Genomic DNA, 27,444 nt, shown 5'->3' with positions numbered 1-27,444 from the left:
TATAAATCAAAATGCAATGGACTCACGCATTCAGCCTCCAAACTACGAGTAACAATTTGCATAACAAATTCACATTTTCTAATCGGGGCATCCATGAAATGCGGGTCCTTTACTGATTGTATGTTTTGATGTCATCAGATCCGTTTTGCTGGGACACCGGATTCACTGATAGCAGGTGACTCAGATACAATCAAGCTTACTAGATCCGATTACCAACCCAAAACCCGACTAATCTATAAGTGATGGTACCCGCTGCCACAGAGAGAGAGAGAGAGAGAGAGAGAGATCACATCAATCAAAACTTCACTACAAACAAAAAGAGGTTCGAAAAATGAAAGAAACAGACAGATCTCCAACATCGGTTACAGTTATTTCCGTTCACACACACACACTCTCACACGTATGTTTGAGAAATAGACCCCGTGAATATTTTCCCAAACGATCTATCGTTTTCAGCGGATGGTTCTCGTTTCCCTCGGAATCAAGCAAACGATTCTTGTCAGAGCCGACCGTACCGATTCGACGTTTTACCAGGTTTCTACCAGTAAAAAAACGAGAAATTGGACGTACGAAAGAGGAGGGAAATTGGAAAACCTAACTAACCCAGTAAAAATATCTTAATATATCCTAACCCTAATTTCTTTACAAAAATTGGGGAAAAAAAAAACAAAGAAAATGAGATCTACCGAGTCGGTAGACCGATCCGTGCTACATTTCACCGTTTCTTTTACTATCTATCATTTTTTACAGAGTAAGACGGATAGTTCCTGCATTCCGAGAGCTCAAGAGATGGGGGAAGGCGAAGCTTCCTCTGCAAGATTTTCAACCATAAAAGAAAAAAGAAAAAAAAATCAGTTGAGAAACAGCACCAAAACGAGACGTATCGCAAAGGAAAAAAGAAAAATCCTAACCGTTAATGGCGTTGAGCGACCGCTTGCAGTGAGCGATTGCGCTTTGGATACCGTCTTGCTGCTGCAGTAGCGAGTCGTCCCGTCTCTGCGACCCCACGAACACCGTCGGCGCCGACGACGACGAGCGGCGCTTCCCGAGATGCTTGTGGACGATTCTGAGTCCGGCTGGAAAACCCGCCTGCCTCGCCGGAGCAGAGGCTGTATCCGGAGGTTCGGCGTCCTTCGCCGGCGGGGCGAGGCTCAGTTGGCCGGAGAAGCTCACCCTCTCGCCCTGCTTCTTTGAGACGCGCTCGTACAGCGGCTTGATCGCCCTCAGGTAGCGCTGGACCACGACCTTGGCCCGCCTCGCCTCCTTCTCCGTCAGGTGGTCCGGCGCCGCCTCGCCGGTCTCCGGCGACTCCTTCGCGTCCGGCGACTCCTTCGCGTCCGGCGATTCTTTCGCCTTGTTCGAGTTCCGGGAGCTGTCCCTCGTGAAGAGCGACACCAGGGGGACCTCCCCCACCTTGAACTTGACGGTGAAGAACCGGCTCTGATGGTGTTTCGCCTTGGCGTCCTCCGCGGATTCTCCGACGAGGGAAGCCGCGCCGGTGGCGGCGGCAGAGGCAGCGTTCTTCTTCAGGCCGTGGAGGAACACCCTGAATCTGGTGGCAGGCTTGAGCAGGGAGACGGGGAACTGCGGCGGCTTATCGTGCGGCTCGTCGTCGTTGAAGATCACGGCCGCTCCGGCCGGATCAAGAGAGACGAGCCGGCCCTTGAAGAAGAGCTCGCCCTCGTCGTCATCATCTCCGGTCGTCGGAGAGTGGTTCGAGTCTGTCTGGTCGTGCTCCGATACGGTGAAATCGAACGACTTGATCTCCGTCGACGACTCCCTTTCTTCTTCCTCCCGCTCCTCCTCTTCCTCCGGGACGGAGAACTCCAGGTCGAAAAACGGCCCCTCATCGTAGCTCGGCGAAGGGGCAGCGGTGGTGGATATGGTGGTGGTTCCGCCTCCGCCGGCACCGCTTTTTGCACCACTCCCGCCACCGCCGCCGCCTCGCCAGTATCTCAGCATGCTTAATACTTCCATAGTCTGGAAATCCAGATGAGAAAGAGATACGAAATAGATAGAGACGAGAAAGTGATGAAGATAGTGACGGTGGCGGTGGTGTTAATGGTGGTGGTAAATGCGGTGGGAGAGGAGCAATGAAGGAGGGCTCCCTTTTGTTTCAGGGCTGACTGTGTGAGCTTTTGACAGGAGGAGAAGGCATGGCACCACCACCATCTCTCTCTCGCTTAGTTTATTGTGCTTGACTTCATATTTTTAAGGCGGTCCCATACGTTTCTGCAGGGAGTCATGTGAAACGGAAGTCTTCTCCTGTAAACCAAGTGAAAGAAAAGAGAAGATTCCACTAACAAAGTAAAGGATCCTGGATTTGTATTTGGTTATGGTAAACAAGGTTGGTAAATGAACCAAACCCTGCCATTTGAATCTTTACAAAACCTGATCCCATTAAAGGATTCAAAAAGATATACAACAGTTGACCCCATTCTTAAGGTTCTAGTCCGATCAGGGCTTGGTTTAAGTAAATATCAGTAATTGAGTTCAAACTGGTAGGTCCGACCCGACCAAAGACAATTATGTGTCCTGTAAACCTACCCTGCAGAAGAAAGGACAAAGGGAAGTCCTTGTATGCTTGTTTTATCCTGCATGTTCATGTGGACTCTAGCATGATGGTATTGCTAAATGATTTGTATATCCCTTGACCAGTTTCTATTGCTACGTAGCTTGTGTGTTTGGCTTTTGACATGATAGCATTGTGGTGGGTGGTGGTTAAAAGGGATTAATGAATTTGACTGCACCTGGGTTGAGCTTTTTCCTGTGTTTTAATTGAGGCAGATGCCACAGGCTACAGTGCAGTACTGCACACCTGCAGGCACATCATGGAAGTGTGAATATAAGTGTGCATGCATGTGAATTGCTTAAATGGTTGGGTCTCTCAAAAATGACAAGAATAAAGAGGAATAAGATAGGTGGATATTGATATTTATCCCAACAGGTAAAACGTTAAATAGTGTTTTTTACTTTTTTTCAATCCCCCATAGACTACAGCCACTCGTCACCATGTCTTGGAACAGCAGTTTCTCTAGCTAAGAGGACATTTGTGCACAATAATGGCACGTGAGGTCACATGGACAATGGTGTCTCACCATTCTGAAAACCTTGAAGGTAGTGAGATTCAAGATGACTAAATTAGACACATTGACATGGATCCACAAAATTTTAAAAGGAAAAAAATAGGTAAAATATTAGAAAATGGATTTGGATTAAAAACAAATTCCGATTTTGAAAACAAAGAGAGATGTGGGGGTTCTCTTTTCAAGTTACGAGCTTTTACTCCTCCACTGAGTAGGGATCTGCCGCACCAGTGACTCAAAATCTTTGACAAGCGGGTCATGGCTTGTACCTTGTACTTGAATCCTAAAAAAAATGGTGAGAAAAAAACATGACACATAGATAAATACATGAAATTAAAGACAAACACACTCTAAATAAATTAAATAAAATGAATAAAAATAAAAATAAGAGAAAAGTCATGAAATCACCATGAGCTTAGGTAGCCTTCTTAAGATATTGATTTTGATAAGCCATGAATTCAACAATACCTCTGTAGGGCACAGGCTTAGAGAGATTCAGATTTGATAGAATGGATCCTAGGATAGGTGATCTAGATTTAGATTTGGCAAATAGGTTCGACAGAGTAAGGATGGTTAAGTTGAGTTAGGCTCGCAATGTGATATATCATTATTTATAGATTTTGATACTAGTATGGATCTTAATTTTATTGATTTGATATCCAAAGGTTTAGATCCAACTGCTATATAATAGCCTGAATTTGATTTTATTGGTCGATGTTTATAAGGTTAATTCTCATTAGTTGAACTTATCTTACTTGGAGGCTAAGGTTTTTTAGACTTATCTCTCAGACAATGAGATAAGCTTTAGGTATCTTCTAAGGCGTTTTAGGAAGATAACAATTCAAGGCCATGGGGCTTCCTATAAATTGGATATAAGAATTTTGGATCTCTACATTTCAAATCTAGTCGTATTTTAAATTAATTGTAACATGCTAGATTATTTTGTTCATAACTCTCTATCCGAGTGATAAATTGAGACACAATTTAATGCATTAGAAAGCTAACATTCTATATTTTAATTCATCTTTTAAGTTCAAAACCAAATTCTATAGTTTTTATGATAAAAAATTTACTCAAAATAGGGCCTACCTAAAAACAAAATTTTAGTCAGATCTTGTTTTTGTCGTAACTCTTTACTCCAATGTCAAATCGATTTAATTAATTTTTATCTCATTTGAAAGTTAAGACTCTCTAGTATAATTCATCTTTTGGTCAAAACCCATGAACCCACATGAAAATTGGATCAATATAGCAGTAAAGAACCTCAATTTTGTGCCTTTTCGTATCAATGAGTCAAGAGGGAGAATGTTGGACATTTCAGATCGGGTCCAACCCTAAGTGACTCGATTTGACACAAGGCACTAATGAAGGCATTAGTGGGGAGTTAGTGGGAAGGGGGTTACGTGAATGTAAAAGGTTTGTATACATGAATGCCATGTATTTAACTGCCCACTTACCTCCCACTATAAATTGAGGCATGGTTGCTTGATGAAGACAACCAAAGTGCTCTCTTTCTCTTATTTGGGTCACTACAAGAATTCTGCAGATTAGCGACGAACGCTATCCGACGCTAATCCATCGTAAATCCATCGCTGAATTGTTTAGCGATGGATAACGTCCGTCGCATAATCTTGGTCGCTAAATACCAACAGAATTGATCTGTCGCTAATTAGCGACGGGTTAGCGATGGATGTAATCTGTCTCTAATCCGCCGCTAAACAAGCATGAATTTGGTTTTATGACGGAATGTAATCCATCGCTAATCCGTCGCCATTTTAGCGATGACTTAGCAACGAATTACATTCCGTCGTAAAACTAACTATTAGCGACGGATATTATATGTCGCTAATCTGTCACAAAATTTAAAAAAAATAAAATAAAAAATTTGTTTGAGCAGGCTTGATTAGAGTTACCAATGAAATACTTAAATATTCAAAAGATTCTTCCTTTCTCAAATCACTAGATTGATCTGCTTCTATGAAAATTTCATCAAATCTCATGTCATACTCATTATCCTTCTTTATATCTCTAATCATCTCTAGATAAGGCAACAAGATCTCTGAAATGCAGCAGACAGAATGAAGGTACAACTTGTAATCTAGAGATTCAAGAAACCTTCCAGAATCAGTAAATTCAAAATCATACTCTGTTACTAAGCTCATAATGTTCCCCAAAGCCCATGCAGGGCTTGGAATCATGACATGGCCACAACTAGATAGCTTTTTCTTGTCTAAATTTGTCATCTGAGCAACTATATCATCCTTGGATATATGCCACCACCTGCGATTCCTTGGTTATAGTCATTGCACCATTAAGATTCAGTCCAAAAAGCTCATAAAGATGGACATAACAGTTGATGCCTAAGAGAAATAACTGGACAAAATATTACACAAATTTCTGGGATTTGTCAACTACAGATCTTGACATCCAAGTAATTTAAGCAAACATTGTCAGTAATTCAAGGTTCTCATCCAGGAGCTGGCGAAAGCCTTATAAACGAGTAATCTCCAAATTGTGAAGTTGAAGAGAAAGATGAACAATGTTCAGAAAAAACTGCACAAAATAAATAAAATATTCACTTGTCATTAGGACATGTAGAACAAAGATACAAGTCAACAGCCAAGAAAAGCTATAAAAAGTGGTTGTGCAATTGGCTTTGACATGGAATCATCAGTAAGTGACTAAGCTACTCATCAAAGTAATGGCCAGTTAGTCATTGGTACTTATTTTTCTAAGTCATTGCCTGCCTATAGTTAAATATTGGTTTTCAAAGAGAAACATTACATGGTGTTCCTCCAAAAAGATTGGTTTGTTACAACAAAAATTGAATTAGTGGAGAAAGAAGATCCAAGTGTCGCACAATCAAATCAAGTTGACAAAAGGCATTAATAGTTCAGCCTCTTATTTCAGATAACTAACTAAGAGGGGAAAACATCAAAATAGAGGAAAAAAAGGTGCCAGTATGAGATCCATGCTGCCTTGCATCACAGCCTTTTTGCTAGTCTCCAGAGCAATCTATCATGTTACACATAGACTAGCAAAGATTTTGTCACTGGTACTATCGTTTCTAAATCAGAGAAGCAATATAAAGAATAACAGTAAAAGAATTCGAGTTTGTCGCCAAACAGTAACTCAATAAACAGATCATTACCTTCTTCAGATTTGGAAACATTCACACCATGTTGCTTATCCTTATTCAACGCATCAACCAGATGACACTGAAGAGTCTTAGCTGAAGCAACCGGATCCTCAGCTGGTTTCGACCTACACTACAAGAAAAACGTTAGTTAGCGACGGATTTTTTTTGTTGCAAAGTTACGACGAATTAGCGAGAGAAGACCAGTCGTCGCTAACTTGCGAAATTTTTACGAAAATAGCGACGAAAATATTTTCGTCGCTCACTCCGTCGCTAAGTCGCGATGAATTAACGACAGAAGTTTTTGTCGTAAAACCAGTCGCCATTAGCGACGGATGTAGTGACAGAAGTTTTCTCGTCGCTACTTAGTGACAGAGTGGGCGACAAAAATATTCTGTCGCTAAATGTCAATGCTACTTAGCTACGGAGTAGCGACAAAATATTTTTGTCGCCCATCCGTCGCTAAATGTCGATGTAAAACCCCCCTAGGGCACAAAATCGATTTTTTTTTTACTCTCACCCGCGCCGCTCTCTCTCTTTCTCTCTCCTGCATCATGCCGGATTTTGTCCTTTCTCTTGCAACCAACACCTCCCTCTCTCCGGCTACCGACGACCGCCCCCCTCCTGCTCTCTGTCGACCGCCCCATCCCTCTCTCCGGCTATCGGTGACCGCACCCCTCCCGCTCTCCGTCAACCGCCCCATCCCTCTCTCCGGCTACCTTGGATTTGGGCCCCTCTCCCGGTTTCCGTCGACCGTCACCACCGTCATCGCGACTTCTGAGGTAAAACCCTCTTTGTTTGTGTTTTTTTATTTTTGCTCGGAGAATCCGGCAGGGGGGGGGGACGCACTGCCTCTTTTTTTTCCGGCAAGGGGACGCCCCTCGTGCCTCATTTTTTTATTCGGGCAGGGGGGTCGCCCCCCTGCTTTTCCGGCAGAGGGTTGGCCCCCTGTTTTTTTTTTTTCGGGCAGGGGGGCGACCCTCTGCCTCATTTTTTTTTTCGGCAGGGGGTCGCCCCTCCTGCCTCATTTTTTTTCAGTAGGAGGGGTGCCCCTCCTGCCTCATTTTTTTTTCGGCAGGGGGGGGGCGGCGACCCCCTGTCTCGTTTTTTTTTCGGCAGGAGGTCGCCCCCTTGCCTCATTTTTTATTTTCGATAAGGGGGGGGGGGTCGCCCCCTGTTTCTTTATTTCGGCAAGGGGTGGGCAACCCACTGCCTCTTTTTTTTTCGACAGAGGGTCGCCCCTCTGCCTCTTTTTTTTCGGGCAGGTGGGCAACTCCCTGCCTCATTTTTTTTGGCACGAGGTCGCCCCCCTGCGTCATTTTTTATTTCCGGCAGGGGGGTCACCCCATTACTTTTCCGGCAGGGGCCGTTTTTTTTTTTCGGCAGAGGGGGCCCGACCCCCTGCCTCATTTTTTTTCCGGTAGGGGGTCGCTCCTCTGCCTCATTTTTTATTTCCGGCAGGGGGGGTCGCCCCCCTACTTTTTCAGCAACATCAACTCCAAGCATTCTATTTTTTTCGATGATGATGTACGCCAGATTGTTAAGGACACAATGTGTGACTACTTTCATGAAACAATTACCGACGTTCTTCGAGATGAGTTCAACAGTTTTTTGCAAAACAGGGGAACTTCGATTGCAGGTGCCTCTCAGATATGAAAGGTTCATGTGATATATTGCATGTCGTTAGATTTCATATAACTTTGATTGCCTTAACTTAGGTGCATTGGATATAATTTATTTCAGTATATTTTGTTTATCAATACTAACCTTTTATATAATATTTCAGTATAATATTTTTACTGCCTTTGAACACATATGAGCACGATAGAATCACATATACAGTTTTTTTACTGCCTTAGAACACATATGAGCATGATAAAATCACATATATAGTTTTTTTACTGCCTTTAAACACATATGAGCACGATAGAATCGCATATACAGTTTTTTTTACTACCTTAGAACACATATGAGCATAGTAGAATCACATATACAATTTTTTGACTGCCTTAGAGTACATATGAGCATGGTAGAATCACATATACAATTTTTTGACTGCCTTAGAGCACATATGTGTATGATAAAATCATATATGCAGTTTTTTGCTTGCCGTAGAACACATGAGCATGGTAGAATCACAAATACAACTTTTTGACTGCCTTAGAGCACATATGAGCATGATAAAATCACATATACAGTTTTTTTACTGCCTTAGAGCACATATGAGCAATATAGAATCACATATAAAGTTTTTTTACTGCCTTAGAGCACATGTGAGTATGATAGAATCACAAAAATAGTTTTTTACTGCCTTTATAATACATATGAGCATTATTGAATCGCATATAAAGTTTTTTAACTGCCTTAAAATACATATGAGCATGGTAGAATCACATATACATTTTTTTGCCTGCCTTAGAGTACATATGGGCATGATAGAATCACATATATAGTTTTTTTGACTGCCTTACAACACATATGAGCATGATATAATCACATATACAGTTTTTTGCCTACTTTAGAACACATATGTGTATGATAGAATCACATATAAAGTTTTTTTACTGCCTTAGAGCATATATGAGAATGATAGAATCACATATACAATTTTTTTTACTGTCTTAGAATACATATGAGCATAATATAATCGCATGTAGGGGTGGCAATTTCTAACACGACCCGCCAACCCGACCCGCCATCCCGCCTCTTAGGCGGGTTCGGGTTGGGCTTATGCCAACCCGTTTAATAAACGGGTCGACCCGTGTAACCCGTTTATTAAACAAGTCGGGTTCGGGTTGGGGGTATGCCAACCCGCCAACCCGGCTGACCCGTTTAATAAACGAGTTAGGCGGGTGGGTCAACCCGCCAACCGACCCGCCAACCCGTCAACCCGCCAACCCGTCTGCCCAACTCGTCAACCCGCCAACCCGACCGCCAACCCGACCCGTCAACCTGTCAACCCGATCCGTCAACCCGACCCGCCAACCTGACCCGCGAACCTGAAAACCCGTTTACCCGACCCAACCCATTTATTAAATGGGTTGGCGGGTCGTGTCGGGTTACCCGTTTATTAAACGGGTCGGGTTCGTGTTTGCCACAGCCGACCCGTTTAATAAACGGGTCGGGTTCGGGTTGAGGTATGCTGACATGCCAACCCGCCAACCCGACCCGCCAACCCGACCCGATTGCCACCCCTAATCACATGTACAATTTTTTATCTGCCTTAGAACACATATGAGCATGATAGAATCACATATAAAGTTTTTTGACTGCCTTAGAGCACATATGAGCATGATTGAATCACATATAAAGTTTTTTTTACTGCCTTAGAACACATATGAGCATTATATAATCACATATACAGTTTTTTGCCTGCCTTAGAGCACATATGAGCATAATTGAATCACATATACAATTTTTTGACTGCCTTAGAGCATATATGAGCATGGTAGAATCACATATAGAGTTTTTTTTACTATATTAGAGCACATATGAGCATGATATAATCACATATACAGTTTTTTGCTTGCCTTAAAACAATATGAGCATGATAGAATCACATATACAGTTTTTTGACTGCCTTAGAGCACATATGAGCATGATAGAATCACATATACAATTTTTTGACTGCCTTAGAACATATATGAGCATGATATAATCACATATACAGTTTTTTACCTGCCTTAAAACACATATGAGCATGATAGAATCACATATAAAGTTTTTTGAGTGCCTTAGAGCATATATGAGCATGATAGAATCACATATAAAGTTTTTTTGACTGCCTTAGAACATATATGAGCATAATATAATCACATATATAGTTTTTTGCCTAACTTAGAACACATATGAGCGTGATAGAATCACATATATAATTTTTTGACTGCCTTAGAGCACATATGAGCATGGTAGAATCACATATGGAGTTTTTTTTTTCTGCCTTAGAACACATATGAGCATGATATAATCACATATATAGTTTTTTGTCTGCCTTAGAACACATATGAGCATGATAGAATCACATATAAAGTTTTTTGACTGCCTTAGAGCACATATGAGCATGATAAAATTACATATACAGTTTTTTTGACTGCCTTACAACACATATGCGCATGATAGTGCATGCCTTAAAACACATATGAGCATGATAGAATCATATATAAAGTTTTTTTACTGCCTTAGAACACATATGAGTATGGTAGAATCACATATAGAGTTTTTTTGACTGCCTTAGAGCAAATATGAGTATGATATAATCACATATATAGTTTTTTGTCTGCCTTAGAACACATATGAGCATGATAAAATCACATATAAAGTTTTTTGACTGACTTAGAGCACATATGAACATGATATAATCACATATACAGTTTTTTTTACTGCCTTGGAGCACATATGAGCATGATTGAATCACATATAAGTTTTTTTTACTGCCTTAAGAACACATATGAGCATGATAAAATCACATATATAATTTTTTTACTGCCTTAGAACACATATGAGCATGATTGAATCACATATAAAGTTTTTTTGCTGCCTTAGAACACATATAAGCATGGTAGAATGACATATACATTTTTTTGATTGCCTTAGAGCACATATGAGCATGATTGAATCACATATAAGTTTTTTTTACTGCCTTAAGAACACATATGAGCATGATAGAATCACATATACAGTTTTTTTACTGCCTTAGAACACATATGAGCATGATAGAATCACATATATATATTTTACTGCCTTAGAACACATATAAGGATGATAGAATCACATATAGAGTATAATTTATTTCAATATATTTTGTTTATCAATATTGACCTTTCTTTTCTTATATAGGTTGCTAGCGATAATCAGCGTAGTAGAACTGAATGGATAGATTAATACAATAAACAAGAGGACTTACAAAATCTTGGCGATGAGTAGATTAATGTATTGAATTTGTTCTACCTTCTTTTTGTTTCAAAAATTTAAATGTTGAATTGTAAATAATTTGAACTTGCAAATTTTATAGTGGATCAATTAATTGTTTTAGTTTCATTTTATATCTATTTTGATGTGTACTTTATTTTTTATTCACAAGAAATATAAATTGTATCAGGAGAAATTTTTTCTCGATATTTAATTTTTAAATATTTTTTTTTAGTTTTTTTCTTTGTTTATGACGGATTAGCGACAGATATATCCGTTGCTAATTACTATTACTGCTGAATGTATCGATGGATTAGCGATGACTATAAATCTGTCGCAAAACCAAAGTCGTCGTATGGTAACGACGACCTTGCGACAAATGTTGGCATTCATTATTTCGTCGCAACTTAGCGACGAAAGTGGTGACAGATATATTCTGTCGCTACTTAGTGATGGAATGAGCGACAAATATATTTCGTCGCGAATTAGCGTCAAAAAAATCATGATAGAAGTTATTTGTCTCTAATCTGACGCTAATCCATCGCTAAGCTGTTAGCAATGAATTAGCGACAGATTTAGGCCGTCGCTAATCCACGGGTTTCTTGTAGTGCTACTTTTTTTCTGGATTAGCTTTATTTTGAACATTTCGGTGTTGCGATAGTAAAGAATTCGTAAAAGACTTCAACTTATCATCCTCATCACTGTTAACCATTCGCTTCTTTGTTGAACTTGTGTTTAGCGTCCCCCTTGATGGTTTCTCCAACTCCTCTGTCTTAACGATACCGATTTTCCCATCAAAATTTTTCTTGTGATCACCAACCCTAAATGAGTTTTGGACCTTCTGGCTCTCCACTCTCTGAGAAGCCAAAAGGAGAACTTTCTTTGCCCTCTTCCTTGCAATGGCGGAATCCCTAACCTTCCTATCTGCCTCCATCTGGCAGCCGAAGCCGCATGAGTCATCAAGATGGCGACAATCTGAGCAGCTACCGTAATGATCTTAGCAACCAAGAGATCAATAACATCGGACTTCCCTTCCTCCTCCCTCGGCACATTCTTGCTCGTCAAAGAAACCAGGTGGAGGAACGAGAACCCCTTCGCGCAACAGAGGCAAACGTAGTTCGGGATGAATTCTGGAGCAATGCAAGCAGCATGCATGGACGAAGGGCAATTGGGGCATTTGATGCTATTTTTCGGAGGGAACCCGTCAGCATAAACCTCTAGACAGATATGGCAGAAGAAGCTCGAGTGAAGCCTAAGGACGCAAGTAGCGCATAGGCGACGATAGATCCCACGATGGCGAACATCGTGGAGCCATCGCTCGTTGACGGACTGGCAAGCACTGCAGCTCTGGCCCTGCGCTTCTTCCTTCACCACGTTTATCGACGCATCGATCTGAAAAATCAAAACCCTAGCGGGGAGAAGGGGAAAAAAGAATAAGAGAGAGGCAAGGCTTTTCCTCAAAACCCTAAAGCAAAAAATGCAAAGAATTTGACATTCCCCCACCACTGCACTTCTGAATGCGCGGCCTTCCTCTGTTGCTGTAGTCGACGCTCGCGTGCAGCGCAGCTCAATGGGTGTGCTTCACATGTGGTCATTCCCTTTAATATGCTGTGAGCCCTGCGCGCTTCAACACTGTGCGCGTCATTGCCGACCACTCGGCCGTCCCTACGACATTTGTTGTGCACTTTACCGTGCACCTGTTCCGACGCAGTAACATGCAGGTTTGAGGGGCGGACGAGGAAGAGAAAGGAGAAGAAGAGAAGACTCAGGGGCGGCTACGTACAGTAAAAGAGGGAAAAGTGCAAAAGTAAAAAAAAAAAATTTGTGCCCCTGTTTAAATCGAAAAGTAGTGACGGATTCACGACGGAAACATTTCGTCTCAAAATCTATCGCTAATTAGCTACGACATAGCGACAGAAAAATTTCATCACTCATCCATCACGAAGTTGCAACAGATTTTGAGACGGAATGTTTTCGTCGCTAATCCGTCGCCAATTAGTGACGGATTTTGAGACAAAATTTTTTCATTGTTAATTCCGTCGCTAATTCCAATTTTAGGGACGATTAGTTTTCTTTAGCTAATCTGTCACAAATTTGTGACGAAAATAATCCATCACAAAATTTCGTCGCTAATTAAGGTTTTTCTTGTAGTGGGTTCAGGGTCCTGCTCACCATCGACTTGGCATCGATAGGCTAAGGAGAACACCGTGCACCCGCGTCAATGCTCAATTTCTGTCCATGATGGCTACCCGTATGCAGTTTTGGTTTTCACATTCCAGTTTACACCAACAATCCCAACGAAATTATACATTGTAGCAAATATATTCTTGCATATACGCATGGTCGTATACAGTGTGTGGCATGTGGACGCAACCGTTTTCAGATCAGCACCTGATTTGGTCGAGTAGGTTATAGTACATTTCAAAATTATTGCTTCAGAAGGCTGTGTAAAAAGAGGAATGCTTGAGTTCCCGTAGCCACAACCCAACATTGGAAAAAAAGCTATGGCAGAGATTACATGATCGTGAAAGAAAAATGACCAGCCAGAGCTTCGGACTTGCATGCATTCATGAACACATTTATCTTTGAAATTTAATAATCCAAAAATATGTAACGATGCCAAAATCTCTCCTGTTCACTGCTACATCCTTTTCAGATCATCCCTTAGTTTCCGACAGGTAATTCCCAGTTTCCCACCATCAAACTTGCAAGTTGCAACCAATTGAAATGAACAGAAAAAGGAAAATGTTACCATACATTATTTGCCTTCTTCTAAGATCATCGTCACCATGCATGCCAATGGGTGAAAAGATCAGGTGCAATATGATTGCACAAATATTTGTGCATTAAGTACTTGATCACCCTCCATCTCGGGGACAGGCCTGTCAGGTGTGGGGCCCAAGACCTGATGGAGGGTGATCAGGTGCTTAATGCACAAATTTTGTGCAATCATATTGCGCCCGATCCGGACTCTGCCAATGGTCGCTTCTCATCACATCGGCAAATTATTCTGCAACACGACACTCACATATTTTTCAACATAACAATAATTCTGGAAAAATCAATCCATGAACGCAAAAGTGCATGCACATTTGACAGTCCATCGACAAACAACTACAAATGGCACAAACAAAGTTTACAGATACATAAGACTGAACAAATCTGATGTGAACATGAGATACAGAATACAAAATATTGCGTACACAAGTAACAATGACCATATTGTGGATCAACCATCTCACTCCCTTAGCACACTGCACCCAAGAGACAACCATAGCGCAAACTCATCAAAAGAAAAGAAATGCTATCTTATGTAAGCTATAGTCATGCTAAATGAAAATTCAAGGAAACAGAACCATAATTTTTCACATAAATTTCAAACATGTTTTTGATATGAATAATAACATAAATGAACAATGCTTGTCACAAGGAGACAAGACTAGAAGTACCAAATTTTTAGTTCTTCCTGCAATTAAAGAAATATATAATACAAATAACAACAGTGCAATAACTATTATTTTTCTTATTGTTGTTATTTTCATAATAGCAACAAAACCAACAAAAACAAAAGGCAAAAGCTAACAATTAAGTTCATAGCTGGTGTTCTCAGCACACTGGAGCCATGTTATGTAAATTCTTTTTGGACCAAAATTATGCATTCAGTTAAAATATGCAGATTTTGCTTGAAAATGGGGGGCATACGAGTGCCCATCAATCTCCATGCAATTTATATGGCAGAGTATTTGGAAGCAACAGTTTTTAGCACTTCCATGTTTATGGAGGAAGCAACAGAATTTGTCTTACATGGACCGGCATGAGCAACTACTTCATCTTCAACTGCACAAAGTAATGACCACCTAATGGAGAGGAGCAGTAAAGAGTGCGGTGGAACACTGATTCTATATGGTAGCCGACTTGCATTTCAAAGAAATTCTATAATTTTAAAAAGAAACTAGATAACTTGAAAATCATCAATTAAAAAAACAGAAAAAATTAAAAACAAATAAACATCGTATATATGTGCATGAACTGCAGCATTTTCTCAATTAGAATAGTTGATTTTTTTTTTGGTAGGCAAGCTGGGGGATAATCCCACAAGGGATTCAAACCTGACATCCCTTGCTTTGTTGGGTCCAGCCCTATCCCTCATTAATGGTGTGGGGAAGTGGAATATTCACCCACTACTTCCCATTAATGCAGGAGAAGTTGAAGGGCCAACCCTATCCCTCCATTAATGATGTGGGGAAGTGGAATAGCCACTCACTTCCCATTAATGCAGGAAGTTGAAGGCTCGAAACCCCTTTAGTTTCTGGAATGAGTCTAGAAGGCTCACATCTAGAAGGTTCACATCTAGAAGACTCTATGTCATCTATAAATAGGGGTGCAGAGGTTATGTGCTGGTGAAAAAAGAGCAAAGTACTATGAGCAGAGTGGCTGTGTACATCGTGCAGAGAGAGAAGAAGTAAGAGAGAGAGAGAGTGGAGAGAAGAAGAGGAGGGAAGAAGGTTCATCACCATGCATTGATCCTTAGAGAAAGGTGTTGGTTGTGGTGTGGGTTTTGACTCAAGTTGTGCACCCGGGCGGTAATCTTGTATTCATCTCTTCCTGTGATTCCTTTGTTGTTATTCTCTTTATCTTTGGGCAAGTTATTGGACGTTGCACTCTCTACATTGTACTCTCTATTCTTATTATAGTGGATTATTCTCTGTGCCTCGTGGATGTAGGTTGGGTTGATCGAACCACGTAAACCCTTATGTTGTGATTTGATTGTACCTTTGTTAAATCCTATATTGCTTCTGCACGAATTTTTTTTACCCTCACTACTCAACATGCTTATGACAACGCAGTGCAATGTTGTCAATATCAAATTGAATCAGTCTTACACATGTTTTCTTAAGAATCAGCTGAATCAATTTTCTTTTTCTTCTTTGGGTTTTATGATAATATAACATTTATTTGTTGGATGATTATGTAGGCATAAAATGCATATTTTAGAATCCGATTGGACCCCCTATAAGTCTTCATTTATTTTATTTCTGCATTTTCATAATTTTTCCACTTTTTTTTTACTTAAAAAATCTAAACTTTAGAGAGGCCAATTCAGAATGATTCGATGTGGTTCTAAATTAGATGATTCTTTGAATAACTTTGAAAACTATTCGGTTCAGAAACTGATTCCAGCAACATTGGTGCAATGTGACCAAACCATCCAGTTATCTCATTTGACCCATTCCAATAGTTGCACTTACTAATTAAAATTCCCTTTGTTTAAAGCATCTGATACCTAAAAAAATAAATAATTTGAGCAAGTATCCAATATGGCTGTCCAAAAAATTAGACTTCTACAAGGCTCATCAACATTTCATTTAGATGTTAAAACTACATACAAAGATGATTTCTGCTCCAGCTGAAAGAAATGGCTTCAAGAGTGATGCACAAAGGCATTAGATGAATCACTATCATTTTTGAACTAGTGATAAAAATATTTTTAAGCATCTTTGTTAAGAATTTTCTCATATATGATGTGAAGAATTAGAAACTTACTCATACAAGTATGAAGCAATCCCCAGTATAATACATAAAAGGATAATATCAATACAAAAGTTTCGACTGGATCTTAGCTGCAACAATGGTCAAATATGCATTTCATTAGAAAACTTACAAGCTCATTTTGATAAAATTAAATCTCAAAATTTTTTCACACCATCTAGTTATGCTAGTTACCTGGTGGACAGTCTCCTTTAATCTAACATTTGTATTCTTAAGGTCTGCTGTCGCCCTGTCAACCTACACTTACACACGTCTTAAATTAGTTGCCTGGAAAAAAACTTCAAAGGAATAGATGGCATGAGATGAATAAGAATAGAATATTACCTTTGCATCAATTTCATCAATTAAAGGTACCTGCCTATCTAGCTCCTGTACACAACCATTCAAAGATCAGAAATCGAGCACTTTATCCATGGTGCTGAAACAGCATAACACAAACCTCATTCATATCATGTGCCAAGTTCTTCAGTGTATCCAATCCATTCGAAATAACATCCAAACCTTGATCCTGCGTGTAGTAAAAACAGGATTATTAGAACAAGAAATATGCATCTTCCACTTTCTCCGTAAGTATAAAATATTTTCATACCATTTACTTAAAAGCATGACATAAGAATCAACGAACAACATTAGTTCCCCATTCTGATATGTATGCATAAATGGAACACATTTCTAGACAATAATGGCATGTTTCAAATGCCACGAGTCATGCTTGATTCTAAACACCAACAGAACCTACAGATAACATTTTTAGACAGTAGCGAAGGCCAACTCCAACCATCAATCTAATAACTTTTACATGAAGGCATTCTGACTGCAAAGCATTTCATAGTTCATCTCTTTATTTATTTTTGGTTTTGAATTTCTCTTTTGCTACTAGGTGCAATGAGATTGCTATATGGCTATTTATTTCTTCAGAAATTCAATACATTACATGGGCAAAAAAAATCATACTTCAATTTTTAATTTCTATTTTGACATCTTTCTCCTGCACCACAAATGGGCACAAGATTGCTGTCATATGTTTTCAGGTTTGTTGCAAGATTTAGATGTAGAACAGTACGTGAGAATCTTTACAATATTTTACTTTCATATACATGAATGCATTTTTTAGCAAAAATCTTAACATGTAACTAGCAGGTAATCATCTTCCATGTGTATGCGCCTTGGGAATTACAGCAAAAGCAAGAAAGATCATACTGTGCATATTGAGGGCCACAGGGCCACACTTCTGGTAAAAAAAGCCAAGTCACATGCCTTACAGGCTGACAACAGGCAATTGCTTTTCATAAAGGTGACACGATTTCTATACCTTTCTAGTTTGGCTCCTGGATTTGATGTAGAACATTTTATCAGATCCTAATCTTATTAAGATCAATAGTTTACATTTTATAAATTCATGTTTTAGCAAATTATTAAGCATTCGTAGCATTATCTTTTGTGTCTGTGCCTCAGAGAAGTGTCTGAACAGAAGTAACCAGGATACATAATTTGCACTGCATTCTGAGGGATATGCTTCTAGTGTGTTTATATATATATATATATGAGAATGTGGATTGTGCTGTCCCTTTTTTCATTAGGTCACCGTTAGGACCCTGCATAAATCATAGTTTTAGGTGTTTCATGCTAGATCTGAACTGTTAGATGTGGTTATCATTGTTTATTGTTTAAGTTGCAAGCTTCGTTTCAAATTGATTTGATATAGAAATGTGAATTTTTTATCATCAAATCTTAGTATAATATCAATCATTGATTTTTTTACCTCTGTAAAATACACATCTGAGCGTAAAGATGCTTGATAAAAAACATGTTTTCTATTGAATAAACAATGATAAATACATCTAATGGTGCAGATCTAGCATAAAACACCTAAAACTATGGTTTTTGGAGGGTCCTAACAGTGACCTAATGAAACGGGGGGCAGCACAATCCTCTCTCTCTCTCTCTCTCTCTCTCTCTCTCTTTCTATATATATATATATATATATATATCTATATATATATATATATATATATATATATATATATATATATATATATATATACTTCTCATAAAAAAATTACATGTCTAATCCCCTAGACAGTTCAAAATGGTAAATGGATCATGCAATATGCTAACCCCACCGACAATACCTATTTACTCCAGAATGTGGGGTATGAGGCTCCATCAACTACGCAACAAGATTTTCTTCAGGTCCAACATGAGAATGGAAACTGAAAGTGCTGCACATGGTCAAACCTCTATGAACTATGTCAAGTTCCTTACTTGCCACTCTTAAAGATGGCATGATGAATAGATTAAATAAATTCAACCATCAGAAGCATAATTTGTTCAAAAATGATTGGTAAATGGGCTAAGATCTTTCCATATCCCTTTCTCTATGAGTGCTAGGTTAATTTGCCATACAGAAAGCTGACTAAGATGTAAGCATGGAACAAAGCTATTTTTTCCATTATGAACCTTTCCATTTCATTTAATGGTAGAACAAAAACTCTATCAATGTTAGACATAATTATTTAGTAGATTTGTGCAAAACACAAGTACAATAACATAAAACACTGAAGGAATTAAATGGTTCACTGCTGGTGATCACCTAAAGAATTGTGTAGAGGATTATCAAGATTCAGGCATCTCTCTCTCGCTCTCTCAGGAATGTTCTATCTGCTGTTTCTGAGGACCTAGCAGGTAGGCTGACAAAGGTTTGTATCAGTCAACCAAAACCTTTAGTCCAAAGACGGTATATTCAAGAATCAAGGGCAATTGGTAACAAATCGTACATTCCATAAATGTAGAAAGCATTTCTCCTAAAAGTTGATGCTGAGAAAGCCTTTCTCCTAAAAGTTGATGCTATGATAGCATTTAACTCTATTAGTTGAGAAAATTTGGACCTTTGGTTAAAATGCATAAGGTTCTATTTTAAATAGAGAAGATGGTTTAAGTAAATTCCATCCATGACATCTGTTGCAGTTTCAACTAATGAAAATATTGGTGAATTTTTCATACCCGCAGATGCTTGAGGTGGGGAAATCCATTCCACCACTTCTTTTCAACATTTCAGGAGAAGGATCTAGTAGACTGCTAGATAGGGCTGTTAGCTCAAAGTGTTGTTCTGGTTTGAACATGGTAGGTTTAGCTAACTTAACACACCTCATGTTCATGGATGATGTCTTGCTATTTGGGCAGGCTTTTGTTGTAAAGTTTTGGAGATTATGGCTTGCAATGAATTTTTTTTATAAAACTTACATACTTAAGGTCAATGGAAGGAAGTGCAGCATCATACCATTTAATATAGAGAAAGCTATAAAGAAGCATGCCAATTGCAATTTTGCCTACAGTAGGAGATCTACCACTGTGTTTGAGTATGAATTTGTGTCTAGGTTGTTCTAAAGAATCCCACTCTGTGAGGGAGTCAGGGCTGAAGATAGGGCATGCAAAAAAAGTAACAATCTAGGACTTCCAATCTATATCACAAAGATACATGTATGTGTACATGACTTGCAAACGTGGTACTAGTTCAATGAAATTTAAAAAAGTATGAGATAATTAGGGGTGTCAACGGGTTGTGTTTGGTTCGGACCCAGGTGGAACCGGACTTGGACCAGATTTTTGGGTATGGTATCAGGTCCGGACCTGGGTTTAATCGGGTTCACTATAAGAAAAACCATACCCAGACCCGATAAGAACTACATGAACCAAACCCGGACCATCCCCAGTAAAACCATATTTTTTATCATTTTCACACTGAAAATTTGGGGGTCTTAATCAAAACTCTGGTTGGGTCCGGGTCTGGTAAAATTTCACAAACTATACCCGGGTCCATGTAATAATCGGACCTTTGGGCCCGGACCCGGGTCCTAATCGGGTCTTCTTATTTGTCACCATACCCAGACCCTATAAGGTTTGGTTTGGGTCAGGTCCAGGTAAACCAGGCCCATTGACCCCCTAGACATGATGACACGGTGAATATATATAGTCACTTGAATATGAGAACTAGAAATATCAGCATTTGCAATGAGTTTCTTTTTTCTGCAAATCCAACCATGTAGATGTGTTTGGCATGGTAAATTTGCTAGGAATCAACTCTTGGATCATGGATTTACGATTAAAAATGTGATTTTTGAATGCTTGAATATTTATGAAGATTATGAGCCATTAATTTTAAAGCCTTGCAAAAATATCATTTACAAGAGCTGATCCTTATAAAACCAAGCATGTAAATCACATTCATATGGTTAGATTTAAGAGAAAAGAACAAAAAATCCAGGGAAATTGTGGTTCATACATTAGTTTTCGTATTCTAGTGACTATATTATTATATCTCTCTGTGTGTATATAAAGTGTTTTATATTAATATTACATATTTTATATTTTTTCTTTAAAAAGCTTTTTGTGTTTTGTATTATGCACTTAAAAAATATTTTGTGTTAATATAATGTAATCAATATAAAATCCTTTATATTACCCACATGTAAGGGTATTTTTGTAGTATTTATAAGTGAAATGAGAGGATTTCTCTCTCCAATCGACCTCTCTCTCTCTCTCTCAACTGAGATGATGAAAATTAAAAAAAAAGTTAGCATTAGATGTCAAAAAGTATCATTGCATGTCATCTCTCTCTCTCTCAAATGAGCTGATGGAAAAATTAACAAAAAAAAACTATCATTACCTGTCAAAAAGCTATCATTGCATGCCGTCTCTCTCTCCAAATATACGGTGGAGATCCCTTAAAAGTGTTTTTTTTTCCCAAAGGTGCCTTGAAACTGAAATAAGCTGAGACAGTCTCTGACAGGTTTTGGACTGTGTCATAACCGTGTCTCACACCAAAATGTGTTCGTGTCCGATTGACACGAGGCCATTTATGCGTGTCATTGTGACATAGCTGCCAAATACCTTTATATTGCAAAAGACTCTCATAAGTTGCACTGGCATCACATCCCAATTTATTTAATGTCTTTATTCCACATCCTTAAACACTGAAGAAATACATCTAACCATGATTTCCTTTTTCAGAATTCTTTGAGGGAAGGTAGTTGTAATGTACGTGCAATGCTGCTTGCTTATTGAGATCGGATTTCCAACCCAAATGCTTTTCTAGGCCAGGTATTAGATGTTTGGGTTTATGGTAGTTGGCATCAACACTGCATAAATTGGCATGACACAAGTTTTCACTTTTGAGAGTTGTACAGAGTACAAAATAGTTGGTTCTCTAGAAGACAACAAAGGATTAACTGGTATGAGGATTGGTACAAAAAAAAAAAAGAGGTAAGGTTGGGTCAACCAATTTGGAGAGAGCTACCAAAAGGAAGGAAACGACAGTAAATGAAATGTTTGACCGATAGAGCTAGACAAAGGACTTGGCAACTTAGTAAGTATCCAAGATATAAATTTGCCTCACGAGAACCAAGAACAATAAGATCAAGGAAGGATGTTAATGACAAGAAAGTGAACTTAGTAGGAAAGTTAGTCTATTTTGCCAATTTCTTTCATTTTTCTTGAAATCTGGATAACAATAATTTTCATCAACAATTTGGTTGCCCATGTTCTTCATTTATTAATTAGTTGTCCTTTTTATCATCTTTTATTATATGTATTGTTTTCTCTTGCTGTTATTAGTCTTCCCATGGTTTGGACAAGGGACATTGGCATGGATTTCCTACCAAACTAGATGCCCAACTTACAATAGGGAAGAAATATGATGTAACAACCCTTCACTTCCAAGAGAATGACGAGTAACAAGTCCCCAGTTGACATTACAAACAAAATCATTTGTCCAATAACAATCTGCACTCCAAAGAATGATTAAGTTAATGAGAAGCCGTTCAGATAAAGTTGCATAGGCTCTTCAAAGCAATGGACTGACTGAATTAATGATAGTCATGGAAACGTCCTTTATCCATTTAAAACAACACCTAATGATGAAACAGAAGCACAATGAAAGCAATAACAATGATAATGTTTTCAACAAGTTTACTCCTCCCAACAAAATTTATTCAAAATTTGAAAAGGGAAATTGTAGAACAATGTATAAATGCCTCACTTGCCTGCTTTATCCTTCGCATTTCATACTCCTGCCTGAATTGGTTTGATTCTTCAGTCTGCTGAAAATATTCATCATCAAACCTTCCATCTGTTGCATTGGATAGCAAATTAATTATTGCCAGCAATGATAAAAAGAGGCACATTTCATATTTTCGTTCATTCTTAAATTCAGCACCTGTATTGAAATCAATTTTGGGCTCCATACGGGAATCTGATGTTCCAAAACCTCCAGCCCTTTTTCCACCATTTCCTTGCCCATCTGTTATTTTTTCTATCCTCTCTGATAATGCAGCTACCAAATCACCCCGAATAGCTAGTTCTTCCCTTGAAAGCCCCTTAACCTAGACACTCAATTAGTCACCAGAAAATTAGAACATTTAACAAAAAGTGACCAAGAAAGAGCAAAATAACAAAAAAGGTTAGTACACAAGCAAACAAGCACCCTTGTTTTCATGACAAATCCATCTCAAGGTAGACACTAGCACATGATGACGAGTTCTGTAGGGGAGATTCATGAACAACTTCGGATAGTATGGAAGGAAGAGGTACGTAGTGCGATGCCCTCACACAATGTTGCGCACAAGGGTGGCCAGTGGGAAAGGAATCCCTATCCAGGGTGTATGTATGTTTTATAGCCATTAGAATAAATTGAATCACAGAAATCCAATAATAACAAAAGGCAATGGAGACAATATTGTTGGATATTTGGGTTTGGGTCCAACCCATAGTGTGACCTGGTTTGACACTAACGAGGGGTTAGTGGGCCAATGTTGGCGTATATTATAGAATTGAAACCGAAATGCAAAATCAACAGATACCAGTAGATGCCATGGTCGATGCAACATGCGGGTGCTCGGTAAACCCAAATGAGAATTACGAGGACACAAACTATAGGCTTTAGCTGCCCTCATCATGCAGCAAGCCATACCTATGGTGAAGATAAGGGAGGGTTATAACCCCTACCCTACTAATTGCCTACTAATGGCCCACTATCCCCTCGTTAGTGTTAAACCGGGTTACACTATGTGTTGAACCCAAATCCAAATTTTCAACAAATATTGTTAATCCAACGAACTTATCGTCTGCTATTTAAAAAGTGTCAGGAATGATCGCATTGACACAAATAACAGCTAACGAGAAACTCAAGGGCTGAAATGATCAATGTCATAGTGTAAGCGGTTTTAGCATGATTCTAAGAATCGTAAGCGGTTTCATAAGTTAGGAAAAAAAAAAGAAATGCAAATTATCAATTGAAACTCATGATAGTGATCCGAGAAAAAAGAAAAGATGAACAAGAAGGACTCGCACGTACGTAGATCCCAATCATGTGGACTGAAGGAAACGATAGTCTCCACCAAATTAAAAAGAAAGAAAGAAAAAACATCATCCCCCATAAAACCATAACAAAAAAGACCCAAAAAATTGTAACCATTTCCAGAACTCAAGGAAGCTACAAAATGGAGAAAGAAGAAATGAAAAAGTAAAAATTGCGGATGGAGGGAGAGAACCTTCTTTTGGGCCAGCTTCTGCAATTTGGAGATTTCCTCCAGCAATCTTGCCTTGGTCCGTCGGACCTCCGCCTTCATCGCCACGGCGGCCGCCCGATTCTTCTCCTTCGATGCATCCTCTGCTTTCTAAAAACATTAAGAACACCTTCCAGGTTTAGGGCAATCAAAACCAGCGGGAAGAGATGTGAACTAAAATGTGGGGAGGGAGAAGAGAGACCTGAATGGCGGCATCGATGTCAGCTTCAATGTCAGAGTAAAGGCAGGCGAAGGCATCGTCACCGGAGACGTTGAGATCCCTCTGCTTCTCAACGTCATACTTCTCGTACTTCTTGCAGATGGCATCCACGCGAAATAAGATGTCGATCACGGTCATCTTGCTTCCTCTCCTCCTCCTCCTTTTTCTTCTGTAGCAGCAGCCCACCCAAACCAAATGCCTCCTCCTCCTCCTCCTCCTCACAGAGGAAGGCAGGCAAAGGAAATTATCAACGACCACCCTGGCCCCCCTCTCTCTCTTCCTCTTCCCCCGACAAAATTGTTTCCTAGGCTGTAGGATTACCCCAAAATGAATATATCTCGTGGACACGAAGGATGGTCTTAAGAAGAAAGTAACGGTATTCAGGTTTGTTAGTTAAAAAGTGTCTCATCATTTCAAAAGAGGTGTTGGAATCTCTATTCCATGAAAAGCATCATCAAATCACTGCAAGCTCCTAAAAAATAGAGACCCTTCTCTCTCTCTCTCTCTCTATATATATATATATATATATATATATATATATATATATATATATATTAAAATGCTTAGTTGCTTGATGAATAGGTGCTTGAGCACTTAATCGTGCACTACAAGAAAATTGTTAATTAGCGACGGAAATTAGCGACGGATTTTTTCCGTCGCTAATTAGCGACAGATTAGCTAGAGATAGAATCTGTCGCTAATTCGCGACGGATTAGCGAAGAAACAAATTTTATCGCTAATCTGTCGCTACTTAGCGACGGATTAGCGACTAAATTTTTTGTCGCTACTTTTTATTACAAGAACACCATTTTAGCGATGGATTTAGAGAGGGAACTCTGTCGTCGCTAATTAGCGACGGATTAGCGACAGTATATATTTCGTCGCGGTTTTTGTATTTTGATTTAGCGACGGCTTAGCGACAGAATGTTTCCGTCGCTAAATATCGCGTAAATCCCTAATCCCATCCCTCTTTCTCTTTTTCCTGTTTCGCTGTATTGCTCCCGCCCGCCGCCCTCTCCCTCCCGTCGCCCGTCGGCTCTCGCCACCGTCCGGCCGCCGCCGCCTCGCCGACGATCCTCGCTGCCGAGCTCCCTGCTTGGCTAGCGGCTGCGCCAGGGACTCCGAGCACCGGCGACCCGCCGCCGACCTCTTCCTCCTCCCTGTTGTTCCTTTGTGGCTGCTGCCGGGAGGTGTTGTCTCCCCTTCGCCGGCGACTCGCAACCGGCGTCCTCAGCCGCCGACGACCGACGATCCTCCCTGCAGCCACCTCTTCGCCTCCGCTCTGAGTTCCGGCGACCCAGTGGCCCCCGAGCTTCGCTCCAGGTCTCCCCCTCTCTGCTGTCGACTGCGCCGGCCACCGGCGACCTCGCCAGCCGCCGCTTCCCGTGCTTTCCGGCAGGGGGGTCGACCCCCTGCGTTACCCCCTGCCGGAAAGGCATGGGGGGTCGACCCCCTGCGTTTCCGGCAGGGGTGGTCGACCCCCTGCCGGAAAGGCATGGGTGGTCGACCCCCTGCCGAAAACGCAGGGGGTCGACCCCCCCTGCCGTAAAGGCACGGCAGGGGTCAACCCCCCATGCCGGAACTGCCTTTCCGGCAGGGGGTTTAACCCCCTTCCCTGCCGGAAAGGCAGGTGGTTTAACTGGCTAGGTTGAGATTTAAAATTCAAAAAAAAATTTAATTATAAAAAAAAAATTCAAATCGAAATCAACTGGCTAGGTTGAGATTTAATCAACTGTGGTTAGTTAGAGTATTTCATAAATTTTTATCAATTTGTTAGTTTGTTCTAGTTAGAGTAGTTCATAAATTTTTATCAATTTGTTAGTTTGTTAATGTCTACTGGTAGTTAGTTTTACTTCAATTTGTTTTCTTGAAATCTGGTTAGTTAGAGTATTTCAATCTATTAGTCTTTTATAATTATATTTTTCTTAGATAGATTGGTATTTAATGTTCTAACAATCAGTTAGTTAGATTAGGGCTATTTGAATTCTTTATGATAGTGGTGGTTAAACGGAGTTCACATCTTTTCTAGTAAACTAATTGATTGATTTACTATTCCTTTGCTAAGTAGTTCAGATTAGAAATTGTCTATGACTTTATGTTAGTCGACTGGTTCAACATGTTATAGCTGGTTTGTTAAATTAGCATCTTCTAGTTAGATTTGGCTTAACATATATACTATTTTTCTTTTCTCTTCTTTCAATTAGTTAGAGTTGTTTTAATTTGTTTTAATTTTTTTAGTTAGTGTTTCATCTTGTTTCATGATTAGTTAGTTTGTTACTTAATTTGTTTTGTTTTTGTGCAGATTTTTCAACGGAACCAACTCGTGCTCGGCCACCTGTGGTAAGTAATTGACAAAAACAATGCAAATCGGGTAAATACCCGTGGTGAGTAAGTGATGCAAACGTATCACATGTTATTTAATTTATTGAATGCAACACTTTATTGTTCACACACTCACTTAGTTGTTGATATCTAGGACGTCTTTGTTGGAGTTCGGAGATCATGCTGAGCATGATTTTAATGTAGAAATATGGAAGTGTTCTTATTTTTGGAGTACGGAGTCCATGCTAAGCATGGTAGTAGTTAGTGAGATATTGATGTGTGTTTGCTGCAGGTACATGTTTGCCATTTATTTGATATGAATGATTATGATGTATTGCAATGTTTGATGTAATTGTATCCATGCTTGCATGTAGTTACTTTCAATTTGATTTTGACTTTCATGTAAAATTTTATAATAAAAGCATGCTTCAAATGATTGTATCATGTCATTAATAGTTTGCACATGAAAATATTAAGTTATCAATGCATGCATCAAAATTCTTGTTATTGTTTGACATAGTATATTGCATGATAAATTTGATATTTTCTTCATCGTCACATTCTGATTGTTTTTTTCTTAATTCGTTAGGATATTATTCGTAACATCATACGACAGAATGACTGCAAACCGTGAATGGATGTACCGTAGGATAGTGGACA

General features: G+C 39.5%; 2 protein-coding genes across 2 annotated transcripts; both read right to left on the bottom strand.

Moving 5' to 3' along the window:
- Positions 1-298: 298 nt before the first annotated feature.
- On the bottom strand, positions 299-2,200 carry LOC149836655 (putative membrane-associated kinase regulator 2). Its single transcript, XM_090007064.1, has 2 exons — positions 912-2,200; positions 299-811 (listed from the first exon to the last, which is right to left on the bottom strand). Exons 1-2 carry the CDS (start codon positions 1,975-1,977, stop codon positions 783-785), a joined length of 1,095 nt encoding a protein of 364 aa, XP_089863190.1. The 5' UTR covers positions 1,978-2,200; the 3' UTR covers positions 299-782.
- Positions 2,201-16,656: 14,456 nt separating this feature from the next.
- LOC149836654 (syntaxin-71-like) lies at positions 16,657-24,716 on the bottom strand. The gene is made up of 8 exons (XM_090007063.1): positions 24,445-24,716; positions 24,228-24,353; positions 22,895-23,060; positions 22,722-22,807; positions 17,120-17,188; positions 17,005-17,049; positions 16,855-16,917; positions 16,657-16,751 (listed from the first exon to the last, which is right to left on the bottom strand). Exons 1-8 carry the CDS (start codon positions 24,598-24,600, stop codon positions 16,671-16,673), a joined length of 792 nt encoding a protein of 263 aa, XP_089863189.1. The 5' UTR covers positions 24,601-24,716; the 3' UTR covers positions 16,657-16,670.
- Positions 24,717-27,444: the final 2,728 nt, after the last annotated feature.

Source organism: Nuphar pumila, chromosome 5 (genome assembly GCF_984573655.1).
Source record: "Nuphar pumila chromosome 5, dmNupPumi1.hap1.1, whole genome shotgun sequence".
Lineage (NCBI taxonomy): Eukaryota > Viridiplantae > Streptophyta > Magnoliopsida > Nymphaeales > Nymphaeaceae > Nuphar > Nuphar pumila.
The sequence above is the reverse complement of the archived record's forward strand: the minus strand, read 5'-3'. Positions and strand labels throughout refer to the sequence as shown.

Bases quoted from the DNA above. Each gene is read 5' to 3' on its own strand.
- LOC149836655 (XM_090007064.1), bottom strand. From the start codon at position 1,977: ATGGAAGTATTAAGCATGCTGAGATACTGGCGAGGCGGCGGCGGTGGC. The intron at 812-911 runs GTTAGGATTTTT...AAAATCTTGCAG, and splicing joins GTCGCTCAACGCCATTAACG to AGGAAGCTTCGCCTTCCCCC.
- LOC149836654 (XM_090007063.1), bottom strand. From the start codon at position 24,600: ATGACCGTGATCGACATCTTATTTCGCGTGGATGCCATCTGCAAGAAG. The intron at 24,354-24,444 runs GTCTCTCTTCTC...TAATGTTTTTAG, and splicing joins ACATCGATGCCGCCATTCAG to AAAGCAGAGGATGCATCGAA. The intron at 17,050-17,119 runs GTTTGTGTTATG...GGTTGTGTACAG, and splicing joins TGGCACATGATATGAATGAG to GAGCTAGATAGGCAGGTACC.